Below are 13827 nucleotides of genomic sequence, written 5' to 3'. Positions count from 1 at the left end.
TACAGTGATCCGTTGGATTTGTAACCCTATAATTTTACAATGAATACCCGTGTAAATTACAGCAGCCTTGGATTTCTTTACTGTTATTCTACAGTAGAATCAATTTATCAGTGTGTCGTTATAAACGCATTCACAGGATTTTGCTTTATTAATTACGGTGAAAATCATGCAAAAGTTATCCGATAATTTCCTGTGAAATCACGGCAAATTTTTAACAGCGTAGAAACAAATCTTAATGACGCCACTCCGTCCTGATTTCCGTCCCGTTCAATGATTGCCAAGTGGCACACTTTCCCAGGCGACTCCTAATCCCGATTTCATCCCTCCACGCAATCGTCAACTTTCATTGTGCGCACGTTTGGAAGTTATGCAAACACGAGCGCCAAGCGAGGATTTGTTGCGCCGCTATGTAAATGGTCTTCGGTAAGCTCCCCCCCTCCGAACAAACCCTCCCCGTGTTTTCTGCCTCTTAAAAAACAGGCTACTCTTTTTCCCGTGGTCACACTTGAACCCCCCCCCACTACCCCCCACCCCATTTTTTTTCAGATTAGAGCGGATACCTCATTGTTTGGGAGCAGTTAAGAGTTAATCACTGATTTACGGGCAAAACAAGCCCCTCGCACGACCTCCAGCTGTTACCCAGAGGGGACGCTTAACGCAGAGGGCCCGCCGATTCTCAACTTAAGTAAAGTTGGCAAGATATTGGCAGATTCGGACTTTCGCGATCAGTACCTCTCAGACAAAACGTCGTCGAAACACCAAAGTCGCCTTTATACCTCCTTCATAACACGGACTACCAGCTACAATGTCAAAAAAAGACATTTGTAAAATATTTAAACCGTTTCTTTCGGTGAAAAGACGCAATTGATCTCTATGAGCAGCAGAGGCTGGGTGAGCGCGCAAGGGACCGTCTGCAAAATACTAGATGAGGAGGGGGAAAAAACAATAACGCCACAATTTGTGATTATGAATTCAACGAACACATCAAAGACATTAACATAATCATATTGAGACAGTGCTTTTGGATAAAAAAAAGCGTTTGTTTAATTTTGGACAATGTTTGTACTTAAAAATCATTAATAAACTGAATATCCATCTATAGCTCCAATACTGTTTAATATAAGGAGTCCAAAATCACTGGGCACATTCATGACATTTTCATGATCACACTACAACACTCGTTTTTTAAATAAATTATTTTGATAAATTTGGGGGATTTATTTTAAATGCTTGTTAATCATTTATACCCTCAAATGAATCAGTGGCTCCCCTTTTTGAGTTGGGGTAAACACTCCTAAATCACTACACCATCAATGAAGTACTCCCAATTATCCAACAACTGCTGGTTTTCTAATAAATTCCTTTGCCTAATTTTAAGAATTTTTTTAAATGCATATTGACCATAATTTGCCAATATATTGATCAATAGCTCTGCTGTCGGTTGAGTTAGAGACTCCAAAATTACCACACAAATCAGTGACATCCCTCCCCTTATGCTACATCCTCTGGTTTTCAAATAAATCCCTCTGCCCAATTTTAAGGATTTTATTTATGATTATTGTTCAATATTTAACCATATATTGATCAATAGCTCTGCTGTTGGTTGTGTTAGGGACTCCAAAATCACCACACACATCAGTGGCATCCCTCCCCTTAGGCTACATTTACTGATTTTGAAATAAAGCCCTCTTCCTATTTTTAAGAATTTTTTTTAATTTATTGATCAATATTTATCAATATATTGATCAATAGCTCTGCTGTTGGTTGGGTTAGGGACTCCAAAATGACCACACACATCAGTGGCATCCCTACCCTTAGGCTACATTCTCTGGTTTTTAAATAAATCTCTTTGCCTAATTTTAAGGAATATTTTATCATTATTGATCAATATTTACCCATAAATTGATCAATAACTCGGCTGTTGATTGATTTAGGGACTCCAAAATCACCAAACACATCAGTGACATCCCTTCCCTTATGCTACATCCTCTGGATTTCAAATAAATCCCTTTGCTTGATTTTAAGGAATATTTTATCATTATTGATCAATATTTAACCATATATTGATCAATAGCTCTGCTGTTGGTTGGGTTAGGGATTCCAAAATCACCACACACATCAGTGACATCTTTCTTCTTACGCTACATTGCCTGGTTTTCAAATAAGTCCCTCTGCCTAATTTTAAGGATTTTTTTATGATTACTGATCAATATATACACATATATTGATCAATAGCTCTGAGTTTGGTAGGGTTAAAGACTCCAAAGTCACCCCAAACATCAGTGACATCCCTCCCCTTATGCTACATCCTCTGGTTTTCAAATAAATCCCTCTGCCTAATTTTAAGGATTTTATTTATGATTATTGATCAATATTTAACCATATATTGATCAATAGCTCTGCTGTTGGTTGTGTTAGGGACTCCAAAATCACCACACACATCAGTGGCATCCCTCCCCTTAGGCTACATTTACTGATTTTGAAATAAAGCCCTCTTCCTATTTTTAAGAATTTTTTTTAATTTATTGATCAATATGTATCAATATATTGATCAATAGCTCTGCTGTTGGTTGTGTTAGGGACTCCAAAATGACCACACACATCAGTGACACCCCTCCCCCTATGCTACATTTGCTGGTTTTCTAATAAATCCCTCTGCCAAATTTTAAGGATTTTATTTATGATTATTGATCAATATTTAACCATATATTGATCAATAGCTCTGCTGTTGGTTGGGTTAGGGACTCCAAAATCACCACACACATCAGTGGCATCCTTACCCTTAGGCTACATTCTCTGGTTTTCAAATAATTCCCTTTGCCTAAATTTAAGGAATATTTTGTCATTATTGATCAATATTTACCCATATATTGATCAATAGCTCGGCTGTTAATTGGGTTAGGGACTCCAAAATCACCACACACATCAGTGACACCCCTCCCCCTATGCTACATTCGCTGGTTTTCTAATAAATCCCTCTGCCAAATTTTAAGGATTTTTTTTATGATTACTGATCAATATTTACCAATATATTGATCAATAGCTCTGAGTTTGGTTGCGTTAAAGACTCCAAAATCACCCCACACATCAGTGACATCCCTCCCCTTATGCTACATCCTCTTGTTTTCAAATAAATCCCTCTGCCTAATTTTAAGGATTTTTTTATGATTATTGATCAATAATTAACCATATATTGATCAATAGCTCTGCTGTTGGTTGGGCTAGGGACTACAAAATCACCACACACATCAGTGGCATCCCTCCTATTAGGCTACATTTCCTGGTTTTGAAAATAGACCCTCTGCCTAATTTTAAGGAATATTTTATCATTATTGGTCAATATTTACCCATATATTGATCAATAGCTCTGCTGTTGGTTGGGTTAGGGACTCCAAAGTCACCCCACACATCAATGACATCTCTCTCCTTATGCTACATTCTCTGGTTTTCAAATATATCCCTCTGCCTAATTTTAAGGATTTTTTTTATGATTATTGATCAATAATTACCCATATATTGATCAATAGCTCTGCTGTTGGTTGGGTTAGGGACTCCAAAATCACCAAACACATCGGTGGTATCCCATCCCTTATGCTACATTCCCTGGTTTTCAGATTAATCTCTTTGCCTAATTTTAAGATTTTTTTTTACTATTATTGATCAATATTTACAAATATATTGATCAGTAGCTCTGAGTTTGGTTGAGTTAAGGACCCCAAAATCACCACACACATCGATGACATCCCTCTCCTTATGCTACATCCTCTGGTTTTCATATATATCCCTCTGCCTAATTTTAAGATATTTTTTATGATTAATGATCAATATTTACCCATATATTGATCAATAGCTCTGCTGTTGATTGGGTTAGGGACTCCAAACTCACCAAACACATTAGTGACATCCCTCCCCCTATGCTACATTCGCTGGTTTAAAAAAAAAAACCTCTGCCAAATTTTAAGGATTTTTTTATGATTACTGATCAATATTTACCAATATATTGATCAATAGCTCTGAGTTTGGTTTGGTTAGGGACTCCAAAATCACCACACACATCAGTGGCATCTCTCCCATTAGGCTACATTCTCTGGTTTTCAAATAAATCTCTTTGCCAGATTTTAAGGATTTTTTTTATATTATTGATTAATATTTACCCATATATTGATCAATAGCTCTGCTGTTGGTCAGGTTAGAGACTCCAAAATCAACACACACATCAGTGGCATCCCTAGCCTTATGCTACATTCTCTGGTTTTCAAATAATTCCCTCTGCCTATTTTTAAAGAATATTTTATTATTATTAATCAATATTTACACATATATTGATCAATAGCTCGGCTGTTGGTTGGGTTAGGGACTACAAAATCACCACACACATCAGTGGCATCCCTCCCATTAGGCTACATTTCCTGGTTTTGAAATTAGTCCCTCTGCCTAATTTTAAGGATTTTTTTATGATTATGGATCAATATTTACCCATATATTGATCAATAGCTCTGCTGTTGAGTGGGTTAGGGACTCCAAAATCACCAAACACATTAGGGACATCCCTACCCTTATGCTACAACCTCTGGTTTTCAAATAAATCCCTCTGCCTTATTTTAAGGATTTTTTTATGATTATTGATCAATATGTATCAATATATTGATCAATAACTTTGCTGTTAGTTGAGTTAGAGACTCCAAATTCCCCAAAAACATCAATGACATTCCTCCCTTCATGCTACATTCTTTAGTTTTCAAATAAATCCCTCTGCCTATTTTTAAGGATTTTTTTTTTTATTAATATTGAGCAATATTTACTCATATACTGATCAATAGCTTTGCTGTTGGTTGGGTTAGGGACTCCAAAATCACCAAACACATCGGTGGTATCCCACCCCTTTATGCTACATTCCCCGGTTTTAAGATTAATCTCTTTGTCTAATTTTAAGGAATTATTTACTATTATTGATCAATATTTACTAATATATTGATCAATAGCTCTGAGTTTGGTGGGGTAAGGGACCCCAAAATCATCACACACATCAGTGACACCCCTCCCCTTATGCTACATTCTTTGGTTTTCAAAAAAATCCCTCTGCCTAATTTTAAGAGTTTTATTTATGATTATTGATCAATATTTACCCATCCTTAAAATCCTTAAAATTAGGCAGAGGGATTTATTTGAAAACCAGAGCTTGTAGCATAAGGGTAGGGATGTCACTAATGTGTTTTGTGATTTTGGAGTCCCTAACCCAACCAACAGCAGAGCTATTGATCAATATATGGGTAAATATTGATCAATAATGATAAAATATTCCTTAAAATTAGGCAAAGGGATTTATTTGAAAACCAGAGGATGTAGCATAAGAGGAGTGATGTCACTAATGTGTTAGGTGAGTTTGGAGTCCCTAACCCAATCAACAACAGAGCTATTGATCAATATATGGATAAATATTGATCAATAACCATAAAAAAAATCCTTAAAACTTGGAAAAGAGATTTATTTGAAAACCAGAGAATGTAGCATAAGGGGAAGGTTGTCACCGAGTTGTGTGGTGTTTTTGGAATCTCTAACCCAACCAACAGCAGAGCTATTGATCAATATATGGGTAATTATTGATCAAGAATCATAAAAAAATCCTTAAAATTAGGCAGAGGGATTTTTTTGTAAACCAGAGGATGTAGCATAAGGGGAGGGATGTCGCTGATGTGTGGGGTGACTTTGGAGTCCCTAACCCAACCAACAGCAGAGCTATTGATCAATATATGGGTAAATATTGATCAATAACCATAAAAAATTCCTTAAAATTAGGCAGAGGGATTTTTTTTGAAAACCAGAAATTGTAGCCTAAGGGTGAGGATGCCACTAATGTGTTTGGTGATTTTGGAATCCCTAACCCAATCAACAGCAGAGCTATTGATCAATATATGGGTAATTATTGATCAATAATCATAAAAAAATCCTTAAAATTAGGCAGAGGGATTTATTTGTAAACCAGAGGATGTAGCATAAGGGGATGGATGTCACTGATGTGTGGGGTGACTTTGGAGTCCCTAACCCAACCAACAGCAGAGCTATTGATCAATATATGGGTAAATATTGATCAATAATGATCAAATATTCCTTAAAATTAGGCAGAGGGACTTATTTCAAAACCAGGAAATGTAGCCTCATGGGAGGGATGCCACTGATGTGTGTGGTGATTTTGTAGTCCCTAACCCAACCAACAGCAGAGCTATTGATCAATATATGGGTAATTATTGATCAATAATCATAAAAAAATCCTTAAAATTAGGCAGAGGGATATATTTGAAAACCAGAGGATGTAGCATAAGGAGAGGGATGTCATCGATGTGTGTGGTGATTTTGGAATCCCTAACCCAACCAAACTCAGAGCTATTGATCAATATATGTGTAAATATTGATCAATAGTCATAAAAAAAATCCTTAAAATTAGGCAGAGGGTATTATTTGAAATCCAGAGAATGTAGCCTAAGGGGAGGTAAGCCACTGTTGTGTGCCGTGATTTTGGAGTCTCTAACCCAACCAACAGCAGAGCTATTGATCAATATATTGATAAATATTGATCAATAAACAAAAAAAATCCTTAAAATTAGGCAGAGGGATTTATTTGAAAACCAGAGGATGTAGCATAAGGGTAGGGATGTCCCTAATGTGTTTGGTGAGTTTGGAGTCCCTAACCCAATCAACAGCAGAGCTATTGATCAATATATGGGTAAATATTGACCAATAATCATAAAGCAATCCTTAAAATTAGGCAGAGGGATTTATTTGAAAACCAGAGGATGTAGCATCAGGGTAGGGATGAACCTAATGTGTTTGGTGAGTTTGGAGTCCCTAACCCAATCAACAGCAGAGCTATTGATCAATATATGGGTAAATATTGATCAATAATCATAAAAAAAATCCTTAAAATTAGGCAGAGGGATTTATTTGAAAACCAGAGGTTGTAGCATAAGGGTAGGGATGTCACTAATGTGTTTGGTGGGTTTGGAGTCCCTAACCCAATCAACAGCAGAGCTATTGATCAATATATGGGTAATTATTGATCAATAACTATAAAAAATTCCTTAAAATTAGGCAGAGGGCTTTATTTGAAAACCAGAGGATGTAGCCTAAGGGTAAGGATGCCACTGATGTGTGTGGTGATTTTGGAGTCCCTAACCCAACCAACAGCAGAGCTATTGATCAATATATGGGTCATTATTGATCAATAATCATAAAAAAATCCTTAAAATTAGGCAGAGGGATTTATTTGAAAACCAGAGGTTGTAGCATAAGGGTAGGAATGTCACTAATGTGTTTGGTGAGTTTGGAGTCCCTAACCCAATCAACAGCAGAGCTATTGATCAATATATGGGTAATTATTGATCAATAACTATAAAAAATTCCTTAAAATTAGGCAGAGGGCTTTATTTGAAAACCAGAGGATGTAGCCTAAGGGTAAGGATGCCACTGATGTGTGTGGTGATTTTGGAGTCCCTAACCCAACCAACAGCAGAGCTATTGATCAATATATGGGTAATTATTGATCAATAATCATAAAAAACATCCTTAAAATTAGGCAGAGGGATTTTTTTGAAAACCAGAGGATGTAGCATAAGGGGAGGGGTGTCACTGATGTGTGGGGTGACTTTGGAGTCTTTAACCCAACCAAACTCAGAGCTATTGATCAATATATTGGTAAATATTGATCAGTAATCATAAAAAAATCCTTAAAATTTTGCAGAGGGATTTATTTGAAAACCTAAGAATGTAGCATAAGGCGTGGGGTGTCACTGTTGTCTGTGGTGATTTTGGAGTCCCTAACTCAACCAACAGCAGAGCTATTGATCAATATATTGGTAAATTATGGTCAATATGCATTTAAAAAATCCTTAAAATTAGGCAAAGGAATTTATTAGAAAACCAGCAGTTGTTGCATAATTGGGAGTACTTTATTGATGGTTGTAGTGATTTAGGAGGGTTTACCCCAACTCAAAAAGGGGAGCCACTGATTCTTTTTGAGGGTATAAATGATTAACAAGCATTTAAAATAAAGCCCCAAAATTTATCAAAAGAATTCATTTAAAAAACGAGTGTCGTAGTGCGATCATGAAAATGTCATGAATGCCCAGTGATTTTGGACTCCTTATATTAAACAATATTGGAGCTATAGATGAATATACAGTTTATTAATGATTTTTAAGTACACAAATTATCCAAAATTAAACAAACGCTTTTTTTATTCAAAAGCACTGTCCCAATATGATTATGTTAATGTCTTTGATTTGTTCGTTGAATTCATAATCACAAATTGTGGCGTTATTGTTTTTTTCCCCCTCCTCATCTAGTAATTTGCAGACTGTCCCTTGCGCGCTCGCCCAGCCTCTGCTGCTCATAGAGCTCAATTGCGTCTTTTCACCGAAAGAAACGGTTTAAATATTTTACAAATGTCTTTTTTTGACATTGTAGCTGGTAGTCTGTGTTACGAAGGAGGCATAAAGGCGACTTTGGTGTTTCGACGACGTTTTATCTGAGAGGTATTGATCGCGAAAGTCCGAATCTGCCAATATCTTGCCAACTTTACTTAAGTCGATTCTCACGCGAGATAACGCCGGCGGTCATGCATTATTCGGCGATAATAATTTCCCAACCCGACCGCTCTTTTTTTTTTTTTTTTTTGATTTCACGCCGAATCCTTATCCCGAGCGCGATAACAAGAGGATCCCGGCAGAATGCCACTCGGCTCCTACTTAATTACAGCTCGGCTCGCTTTGCCGGTCGTGATATTTAACGTAACAGCCCGAGACCGGGTTTGAAAGCAAAGCTGGAACGGTTGCCATGACAACCTCGCCGATGCACACACTTGGCCCACTAAGTCCGGTCATTAAAAGCTTGTAATTAATTGGCCTTCCCTCCAGTCATCTGTTGTTTGCTGCATAACACTCAGTACCTCAACCTGTCAATTGCTGAGCTCCGCAAGCTGTGATCACCCCCCCCCCCCCCCCCCCCCCAATGCCTGTTGGGGGGGCGCCAGATGGAGGACTCTGCGTGAGTAAACAGCGTTCCCCCGCTATGTCGCGGTCCGTCGTTCGTCACGTTTCTCACAAGGGCCATTGAATATTTTTACATTCAAGTATTCTACCAATTATCACTGATTAATTATTTACATAAAAATGGATTTTGCGTCGTCAACTCATTTGTAGACCCGACTTTACCCTAATGCGTGATTAAAAAAAAAAGTTTAAAATACATATGTATTGCGTTTTCGCAAAACCAGGCTTATTGTCGTTTTGAGTTTGACGAAAATACACAATTTCGACCCAGATGTCTAGTTCGGGATTTCATTTTCTAGCAGCCAAGGTATTCCGATTTTCATCAAAATGTATGAAAATAAGGTATGAGTAGACCCTGCACATCGTTGAAAGCTCAACGAGCTAAAAACTTTAAAAGCGAGATATTTCAACTTGGCAATTTTCAAACGTTGTAACTGAACTACCTCGGTATATTATGTATCACTTAAAAAATAAATTCTGAGTATATGTCTGAGACATATACCGTATTTTCCGCACTATAAGGCGCACTGGATTATAAGGCGCACCTTCAATGAATTTTAAAATTGTTTTCTCATGTAAGCGCACCGCATTTATAGGCACATAGAATAGAAGCTGGGGTTGCGTTGCGCATCCACTAGATGGAGCTGCACGAAAGGGAATGTCAACAAAGCAATCAGCTATGTCAGTCAAACTTTATTAATAGACAATCAGAAATTAAGAATGGAGATGATACTTCTTAAATACTTCTTAAATACATTAAAAGATCAATGCCAGGAAAAATCAAGAGTTCAAAAGAATATAATAGACTTAAATACTTTTATCAAATTACAACCAATCTATTTTGTTGATTTTCTGGATTTATTTAATAAAATTGGAAAAAAAAAGGCTTTTTGCACCTTGTTACCATATAAATTATAAATTCAAAATTCCTTATAAAAATGTATATATATATATATATATATATATATATATATATATATATATATATATAAAAATTGTTAAAATCGATTTTAGTTGAAAAAACAAGACAAAAGTAATCAAATTTCAGGATGAAAGGTCAAATCCTAGATCTTTTTTTTTGTTTTATCGTTACTCAAAGAGATCCGTCTAAACTTACTGTCTAAATCGAGCATGAGTAGCTTCCTTGATGTTAGGATGCATGAATATTTATCTGCTGGAGGGCTTCACGCGTCCCCTGCGGTCCAGGCGAGACGACGAGGGGAAATGGGAAATGGAAAAAGCAGACGCGGGGGCATGTTGACACCGGAGCACACGCTCTTGGATGTCCCTCACACTAACTCTCTATTTATGACACGTCTTCCATAAACACGCCGGAATAAAAATATACAGTGAATCCTCACCGCTCCGGGGGTTTGGAACCGTGCCCCGACTACGATAGCGAAAATATCCGAACGTCACCCAGCCCCGCCTTTTATTTGAGTTCGTAAATAACCGGCTGCACAATGCGCGTGAATCAAAACATTAATTTCTCAAATCATTTACGGAAATGAAGGGAAATGCCATGAATCCTGTCACGAAGCCTTGTCATTTTTCATATACGCTGCGGGATACTGAAAAATGTATGGCGGGCCACTAATGGCCCCCGGGCCGTAGTTTGGACACCCCTGGCCTTAGTAAAAGTGGGCCTTGAAATGCATTATGTCCTCACAAGCATAGCTGTACAAATGTGTGTGCGCTCCAGGAGGTTTCTCCGCGCCCGTGTCACTCCTCATTTGTTTCCATGGCGCTCGGCCCAGCGTGGGCAAAGTTTCTCTCCTGTAAACCGGGCTCAGGCAAGGCCAGCAGCGTCGGGGGCAGGCGAGAGGGGAGCGGGGGGGGGGCGCGTTTTCAGGCCCGGCTTTCGAGCCGAGATAAGAGAGCAGGTCGTTCATTCGCCGCCGATCGCATAATTCCTTGCAGTGGTTTCACAGAAACGGGCCTCTCGGGCTCGCCGGCTTTCATGTCCGTTCCCTTTCCATTTATTGACAGCTAAAAATGGAAATGGCTTTGAAAAGCGCAGCGAAAGGATGTCCCCATTTAACTGGATCCAACAAGGACTCATTTAGCAAGGAGGCCACACAGAGCGAGCTCCCACCGCCGAAATGTCAGCCCGGACGCCGCGGGGGAGCCGCGCACCCCACCGGAGGGGCGGGCGGCGGGGAGGGAGGGGGGGGTGCGCACGTCCCCGCAGGTAAACAGGATGAGATGGCCGCCCCCCCGCCACACCGCCTCCCCTCCCCCCGATTCAGCCCGAGGCCAAGCGAGCCCTTCTGTTCCGGCGTTTAGCAGACAAGCTCTCCACTGATTCCCAATTAATATTTCATAACAGGAAAGGCGGAGACTTCACCGAGGGAGAGGGAGAAACGGGAGCGCGGGAGGGAGGGGAAAAGTCTCTTTACTCCCATTCAACTCGTTACATCAGAGCTTTTATGGCTCTTTTAATAGGTTCCGTGACCTCAGGAAGCATGAAACTGGAACCCGACGAGGTCTAATTACCTCAAATGCGGCGCAAACACCGAGCGGGGGATTCGAACAATGGCGCGGTGATTCATCGGGGAAATATACGGCGCGGCCTCACGACCGAAGGGTGGCGAAAGGAGCCGCGAGACGCGCGGAGAAGTCAAACGTTTTCCCGGCCATAAAATGCTTTACGCGAACCCGATAATCGAAACACGGTGGTCTGATTAATATCTCATTTGTGGAATATGAATAAAGCAGAAAAATCCAGCTATCTCAAGGGGCGGCCATTTTATTACTGGTCGTCACCTTAATTCCTGGGTGTCTGGGGATTTTTCACTAGCCCGGCCTCATTATCACCCGATTTGGGCGGATTTTGAAAGGGTCATAACATCGTCAAATATAAATATACATCAGCCCTATCCATACTGTACATATATATATATATATATATATATATATATATATATATATATATATATATATATATATATATATATATATATATATATATATATATTTTTTTTTATATATTTTATATATTTTTTTTTTATATTTTATATATATATATATTTTTTTTTGGGTGGGGCACCTACACCCCATTTATGTACAAAACTTGTCAAAAAAATTGTAAAAATGCGATAATGGCAAACTACACTGTCATAATTAGAGTATTATGACTTTTGAAGACTTTCACATAATGGGAGTTCAGCATAAGCCAATCATCGAAGTCATGGCAAATATCGTAAGTTTGCCGCTAGCGCCACCCAGTGGTATTGGGGTGTCAACACCAAAATTTGTATTGCACACCGTTCGAGAGTTGCTGTTGAAAGGAAAATGCAAAAATCGGAGGAAATGCATGATAAAACATCAGGTTTTCAATATGATCAAAATGGACAATATTTCCAATTTTGAATGGCAGTAAATAAGCCTGACAAGGGCTAAATTTGACACCTATAGGGTGTACCTCTTGACCTGCCGTTTGCAAGCATTTAGAAGGGACGGCTAGTGTTTTTTGTACGCTTTTGATTTGATATCACGCATCAAAAACATCAAAAGCCATCAAAAGTTGGGTCAACATTTTCCCAGGGGTTATATGACATCACAGTTATCAAGGTTCAAGTAACAACCAATCACAGCTCACTTGCGTTCTAATTTAGTTGAATGTGAATTTAGTTTCGTGACATTCTCAAGATGCGCAGTGATTGGTTGTTACCTGAGCTTGCGGGAGCTGTGATGTCATTTTCAGTGGACAGCAAAATGGCAAAATGGGTTAAAAAAAAAAAAAACGTGGTTTGCTGCTTCATTCATATACCACAAACACAATATCAATCTGTATAGAATTTATAGACTATTGAGGCCACACAGTACACATTTTTAAGCTTTTTTTTGTCATTGTTGTGGGACATAATGGACATTTATAAAATGGAAGATTTGACTGCACTTATAAATCAAAAACATGATCGGTTGGAAGCCCAATTTAATTTTGGGCCATTTCTAGAGATCCTTAACTCATTCACTGCCAATGACGGCAATCGACATCAATCACAAATTGTGCAAATTCCGATGTCTGGCAGGTGCGAGATTTTTTTTCCAGGCTTATACTATGTCCCTACATGGCTGGAGTCGTTTTTTCTTCCTCCCCTATCCCTCGTTTTTTTTTTTTTTTTCCTTCGGACTCACCTTTAAGGGTGCGTGGCTGCGGCGGTGGCAGCGCGGGGAGCAGCAAAGATGGCGTCAGGACATCCAGGCTTTTAGGCACGCAGGTCAAATGCTGCGACGACAGGTTCTGCCGCCTTTGAATGCAGGCCAGCATGACGGCGCTTCAAGGCTGCACACAGCCTGGGCGGACCTGCTGGGGGGTAGAAAAACATTCCACATCTTAACACCGGGAATCTTGGTCAAATGTTTTTTTTTTGTTTTTTTTTTATAGGACAACGGGGGATGTTGTTTGTGTGGCCACCACATGTCCAACCTTTTTGCTGGTTGGGGGTGTGCAATGTGATTGTTTACTGCCGGCCCAGTTAAGGCGTTCAAATGGCGTTCATTGACGTCAATCGCCGTCATTGGCAGGGATTGTTGATGATTGCCCTAAAGTTTAAAATTCAAATAAGACCTCCTATGTTTTTTCATTTGTGTCTTCGAGGTTGTTTTTTTTTGTGTGTGTGTGGTTCCGCTCATAATAGGCTAGCCTGCAAATGTTTTTTTCTGGCTAAGTGGATCTTCCTTCAGGGTCTGAATTTCAACTAATATTTATTTTTTAGGTCATCCATCTTCGCTGTTAGCCTGGCTCACACACAAAGTTGAAAAGTAAAATGCTTCACAA

General features: G+C 38.9%; 1 protein-coding gene across 2 annotated transcripts in view; it reads right to left on the bottom strand.

Annotated features, from left to right (window-relative positions):
• LOC148411887 (protein FAM222A) overlaps positions 1–13827 on the bottom strand; it is a 34888-nt gene that overhangs the window by 8542 nt on the left and 12519 nt on the right. The window contains exon 2 of one of the 2 annotated variants that reach the window (XM_088434204.1): positions 13185–13356. In XM_088434204.1, the coding sequence (XP_088290330.1) occupies positions 13185–13317 (133 nt within the window). In that variant the 5' untranslated portion in view covers positions 13318–13356. The remainder of the gene's footprint in view (positions 1–13184; positions 13357–13827) is intronic. The other variant, XM_088434205.1, reaches the window with a different exon arrangement.

This window comes from Hippichthys cyanospilos, chromosome 15, assembly GCF_059441005.1.
Source record: "Hippichthys cyanospilos isolate Australia breed blue-spotted pipefish chromosome 15, RoL_Hcya_1.0, whole genome shotgun sequence".
Classification (NCBI taxonomy): domain Eukaryota; kingdom Metazoa; phylum Chordata; class Actinopteri; order Syngnathiformes; family Syngnathidae; genus Hippichthys; species Hippichthys cyanospilos.
The sequence above is the reverse complement of the archived record's forward strand: the minus strand, read 5'-3'. Positions and strand labels throughout refer to the sequence as shown.